Source organism: Coregonus lavaretus, assembly GCF_964263955.1.
Source record: "Coregonus lavaretus genome assembly, chromosome: 31".
NCBI lineage: Eukaryota > Metazoa > Chordata > Actinopteri > Salmoniformes > Salmonidae > Coregonus > Coregonus lavaretus.
The window spans coordinates 18,206,456-18,212,248 of NC_140018.1; the positions used below are offsets into that span (position 1 = coordinate 18,206,456).

A 5,793-nucleotide genomic window follows, 5' to 3' on the forward strand; every position below is an offset into this window, starting at 1 on the left:
ACCACATGCATCAATTGGCATGAGGCTTTTCTGAACCCCCACCGAACCGGAGAAGGTAGAAATCGTCCCTGAATATAAATAACATCTGATCCTATATCTATGGTTAGGCGTGACTTCAACCTCAAATCACTAGAACTCACGCGATTCACCCATAACCCTGCCTCCATACCTCACTGCCACCCTCACCCCACCCACCCAACCCACCCCCCTGGTGATAAGGAACCCTATGGGGGGGATGGAGGGAAGGTATGGAGTGATAGGGTAATGGTAAAGATAACAGAACTGAACCAACCAGCATGGCTTTTTGCAGACGATCTCACTAATCCGGGATCTGTTGTGGGGATCATCCAAGGCCTACGTCAGTGTTGAGTCTGTCTCGCTTTGCTGTGTCTCACAGTCGTCCTTTTCCCCTTTCTCCTTTTCTGTTTCTTTTCATCCCTCCAAACAGGTTTTTGCTGTTCCGTCTGCCATCGCTGGGCTTTGTTTGCAATGTGAGCATACGAGAGATGGCTATCACATTGTTGTTTCTTTCTGGGTTATGTAAACCAACAAGTTGTTTAGCCCGTTCTATTTGTGCGTTCTCTTTGTTGCCTCCATGTGACTCAACAGCACGATCATCACAAAACAGTGTTTAGTTTGGTGCTGTTTTCAATGAAAAGAGATGCTCATGTTTCTGCAATGGTCTTAATGTCAAAAATAGAGTTGTTCTGTTCACGGTGCTGTGCCTTTAGTTCTCAATGGAATGTCTGTCTGTCATCCCCCATATTCTGTGAAAATTGTTTGGTCCACTATCAACCCCTCTGTGTGGAAACATAATGGTCAGTCTCTCTAGTGTTGTTCTCTGTCATTTAAACCAGATCTATTCTCTGTTATCTCCTGGTTCTCTATCTAATCTGTGTCTACAGGTGTAGGATCTTAACTTGAGCCTGTTTTCTACAGCAGGAAAAGTAATCCTGCAGCAACTGGAAATGTTATGTGGATTATAATTAATGGACATTTTTGTAGGGGTTTATACATTTTTCATTACGGCAAATCAAGTCTGAAATTTTAAAACACACTACAAGTTTGCATTTCCTACTTTGCAGGACAATTCTCAGCAACAAAAGAGTGATCAAATTAAGATCATACATCTGTATAAGGGAAAAACAATACTTTAAATATTTTAATATAATAAAATCGAATCCTGTATCTTTACGCACAAAGATGACCTCTGAGTTTTATTTGACTATGTAAAAAGAGAGTTTTGGGATGTGTTGAATTTGACCATGTTTTGTGTTGTAAGCCTCACGTCCCTGCCAAAGCTTGCTGGTGCATGTCTAACCGAAACAATGCATACTGTACGTGGGCAAGCCAATCATCAAAGTGTCTGTTTTTGTACAACCCTCCAGTCACATGCTACAATTCCTCCTCTTTTACATACACTGGGAGTATGAAGTTGCAGCATGTGAGGGTTGATGGAAACAACCTTGGAAGTGTTTTTCTATGTTAACACCATTCTAATAAACATCCTTCCTATCTCTTTCTCCTCCTCCACTCTCCTCTTCGTCATCCTTCACTTTTTCCTCTCCTCTCTCTCTCTGTCTATAGTCAGTGCGAGCCATGTTGTGATGGCTGTTCAGAGAGGAGGAAGCAGGGGTTCATCCAGGACCCTCTGACCTGCCAGTGTTCCTGCAGAAACTCCAACGCCCACTGCAGGGCGCGTTACCTGGAGCTCAATGAGAGGACCTGCAGGTGTGTTTGTGTGTGGGTGTCAGGAGGACTTTTGTTATATCACTCTTGACCTCGGTATGGTAACCAAGATGGTGTTTGGTGACATTTCTTGACCACATAAGAGCCTACCATTAGCCAAGAACCTGACCAAGACATCGGCGCTCAGTTCCCAGACCACGAGATCAAGTGTGTGTTTCATACAACCATACAGCCCTACTTCTCTGTTTGATGCCCATCTTTCTTCTCTTTGTCCCCCAGATGTGACAAGCCGAGAAGATGAGAGGCTAAGCTTCAGATTAAATGACATGAAGGAATATTCACAAGACATTTCACAGCTCAGCACTTTGAACAGCTCATCTTCTCTGTGGAAAGCATTCCCCTGGACTGACTGAGAAACAGCAGAGAGCAAAAGAGAGGGAGAAAGAGAGAAAGGAAATGAACAGACAGAAAAATCATCCCAATGTATATCTGTATATACTAAAAGTACAGAATTTTTATTGCTGCTAAAAGAAAACTAACTAAAACCCATCATTATAAAAAAGAAAACAGCCGTGTGGTTTTGTGTTTTGCTGGCGTGTGACCGGACTGCAGTTTTATTGTCAATTCATTTATGCAAATTCTTCACTGGATATATATGAGTGGTTATGTGTCGAATCAGAAACAACAAAACCTAGCTATGTGGTACATATATCAGCAGAAAAGAGGAGGAAGAGAAGAAGGGAGAACATTTTTGGAGGGATGGAAAGTACTGACCCATAGACTCCCGTTGCAGGAACCCAATTGCAATGGCAGGACAGCCAATGGGAAAATGGGGATCTGCCCCTTTGTGACATAATTTCCTTTACGTGATAGGAAGTTCTAGAACTGATGCATAGAACTTGTGGAATGGTAGAACTGTGTCTTTTGCTGCCCTTTCTAGCAGTGGAACTGGATTTGGAGTGCCATAATACTTCTAAAGGGATACTGATGATTGATTTTGGTATACATGGAAACCTCTAGAAACAACTGATACTGTAGCTTGATTCCATTGAGAAACTGTGCCTCACAAACTTTGCTGTTCACTTAAGAGTTAGAAATCCTGAATTTGCTTCTTAAATTATTTTTTGTTTCTTTTTTTTGGAGGGGAGGGGGATGGTACTCTGTCTGCGGTTGAACTCAACACAGAATGCAATAGTATCGATGGCAAGCTGTCTGTCTGTATATATACTATACATACTTAATATCCCTTGTGTCATAGTCTGCTATAGATAATTTATAATGTTAGAGTATTTTCAGTATTCAGTCCTCTACCTGTATTTAATTTGATATATTTATATATGCAGTGTTATTTTCCTTTGGTTTTCCCCCCTCCCCGCTATGTGATGTCATTATCCTCTCCTCTCTGCCTAGCTACATGGAGACACTCTGCTCTTGGCTTTTATAAGAAAAAGAAAATATTTTTGTAAACATTCCTGAAATGGATCATTTGTATGGACGCCCTTTTTAGGGTGGGGGTGCTGCGTGTGATTTTCACCCTGATCTATTGTGTGTGTGTGTGTGTGTGTGTGTGTGTGTGTGTGTGTGTGTGTGTGTGTGTGTGTGTGTGTGTGTGTGTGTGTGTGTGTGTGTGTGTGTGTGTGTGTGTGTGTGTGTGTGTGTGTGTGTGTGTGTGTGTGTGTGTGTGTGTGTGTGTGTGTGTGTGTGTGTGTGTGTGTGTGTGTGTGTGTGTAATAGAGAGAGGCAGAGTAGGCTTATGCTTGTCTTGAGCTCCACCACGCAAATAACAATAAACCCTTGCTAAAAGACAACTCGGCCTACAAAGTCTACGCTTCCATTTTGTGTTTGTATTACAGCTAGCATTCTGCAACCTACAGTGCATTCGGAAAGTATTCAGACCCCTTGACCTTCTCCACATTTTGTTATGCCTTATTCTAAACTTGATTCCATTTGTTTTTTCCCCCTAATCAATCTACACACAATACCCCATAATGATAATGGCAAAAAAAATAAAAAAAATAACCTGATATTTACATAAGTATTCAGACCCTTTACTCAGTACTTTGTTGAAGAACCTTTGGCAGTGATTACAGCCTCAAGTCTTCTTGAGTATGATGCTACAAGCTTGGCACACCTGTATTTGGGGAGTTTCTCCCATTCATCTCTGCAGATCCTCTCAAGCTCTGTCAGTTTGGATGGGGAGCGTCGCTGCACAGCTATTTTCAGGTCTCTCCAGAGATGGGCTCTGGCTGGGACACTCAAGGACATTCAGAGACTTGTCCCGAAGCCTCCCCTGTGTTGTCTTTGCTGTGTCCTTAGGGCCATTGTCCTGTTGGAAGGTGAACCTTCGCCCAGTCTCTCTGTACTTTGCTCTGTTCATCTTTACCTCAATCCTGAATAGTCTCCCAGTCCCTGCTGCCGAAAAACATCCCCACAGCATGATGCTGCCACCACCATGCTTCACCGTAGGGATGGTGCCAGGTTTCCTCCAGACGTGACGCTTGGCATTCAGGCCAAAGAGTTCAATCTTGGTTTCATCAGACCAGAGAATCTTGTTTCTCATGGTCTGAGAGTCTTTAGGTGCCTTTTGGCAAACTCCAAGCGGGCTGTCATGTGCCTTTTACTGAGGAGTGGCTTCCGTCTGGCCACTCTACCATAAAGGCCTGATTGGTGGAGTGATGCAGAGATGGTTGTCCTTCTGGAAGGTTCTCCCATCTCCACACAGGAACTCTAGAGCTCTGTCAGCGTGACCATCAGGTTCTTGGGTACCTCCCTGACCAAGGACCTTCTCCCCCGATTGCTCAGTTTGGCCGGTCGGCCAGCTCTAGGAAGAGTCTTGATGGTTCCAAACTTCTTCCATTTAAGAATGATGGAGGCTACTTTGTTCTTGGGGACCTTCAATTCTGCAGAAGTTTTTCGGTACCCTTCCCAAGATCTGTGCCTCGACACAATCCTGTCTTGGAGCTCTACAGACAATTCCTTTGACCTCATGGCTTGGGTTTTGCTCTGACATGCACTGTCAACTGTGCGACATTATATAGACAGGTGTCTGCCTTTCCAAATCATGTCCAATCAAGTTGTAGAAACATCTCAAGGATGATCAATGGAAACAGGAATCACCTGAGTTCAATTTCGAGTCTCATAGCAAAGGGTCTGAATACTTATGTAAATAAGGTATTTCTGTTTTTTTATTTTTAATACGTTTGCCAAAATTTAGAAAAACCTGTTTTCGCTTTGTCATTATGGGGTATTGTGTGTAGATTGATGAGGAAAAACAATTATTTAATCAACTTTAGAATAAGGCTGTAACATAACAAAATGTGGACAAGTGAAGGGGTCTAAGTACTTTCCGAATGCACTGTAACTGCCATCTCAAGAGTATATGATTTCATGATAATAGTACATTTCAGTAATTTAGTAGACACTCTTATCCAGAGCAACTATGGTTGAGTGCCTTGCTCAAGGGCACATTTACATATTTTTCACCTAGTCAGCTCGCACCAGTGACCATTTGGTTACTGGCCCAACACTCTTAACCACTAGGCTATCTACCTAGTACTTATTGTTTATTTTTCAATGTTAACATGTTTTTTTTCTGTGACAGTGTAAAGTAGTGAAGCATATTATTTACAAATTGTATAGTTTTTAATATAAAACTGCTTAGATACGTAGTAACTGTTTGGAGACAACACCCTACTAGTCTAACAACTACATCCACAACAACTACCAACTACATACACTACACCAACCATCTACATCCACTACACCTGTCAACTACATCCACTACACCTGTCAACTACATTCACTACACCAACTACATCCACTACACCTGTCAACTACATCCACTACACCAACTACATCCACTACACCTGTCAACTACATCCACTACAACTACAACTACATCCAATACACCTACCAACTACATCCACTCCACCAACTACATCCACTACACCTACAAACTACATCCACTATACCTACCAACAACCTCCACTACACTAGCATTTGTATAACACCCCCTGAACCAACCCTGCTAATTATTATAGTAACCCACATTGGCCAGAAAGCCTAATCCCCCTGTAATGCGGATTACAGGGAGGTTGTTGGGTC

The 5,793-nt window shown here is 42.5% G+C and overlaps 1 protein-coding gene across 2 annotated transcripts in view; it reads left to right on the plus strand.

Annotated features, from left to right (window-relative positions):
- Window positions 1-3,323, plus strand: part of LOC311106321 (vascular endothelial growth factor A-A-like) — a 22,969-nt gene extending 19,646 nt beyond the window's left edge. For both annotated transcript variants that reach the window (XM_084148636.1, XM_084148637.1), the window contains 2 exons: window positions 1,588-1,731; window positions 1,969-3,323. In XM_084148636.1, coding sequence (XP_084004762.1) covers window positions 1,588-1,731; window positions 1,969-1,990 — 166 coding nt within the window. In that variant the 3' untranslated portion in view covers window positions 1,991-3,323. The remainder of the gene's footprint in view (window positions 1-1,587; window positions 1,732-1,968) is intronic.
- Window positions 3,324-5,793: the final 2,470 nt, after the last annotated feature.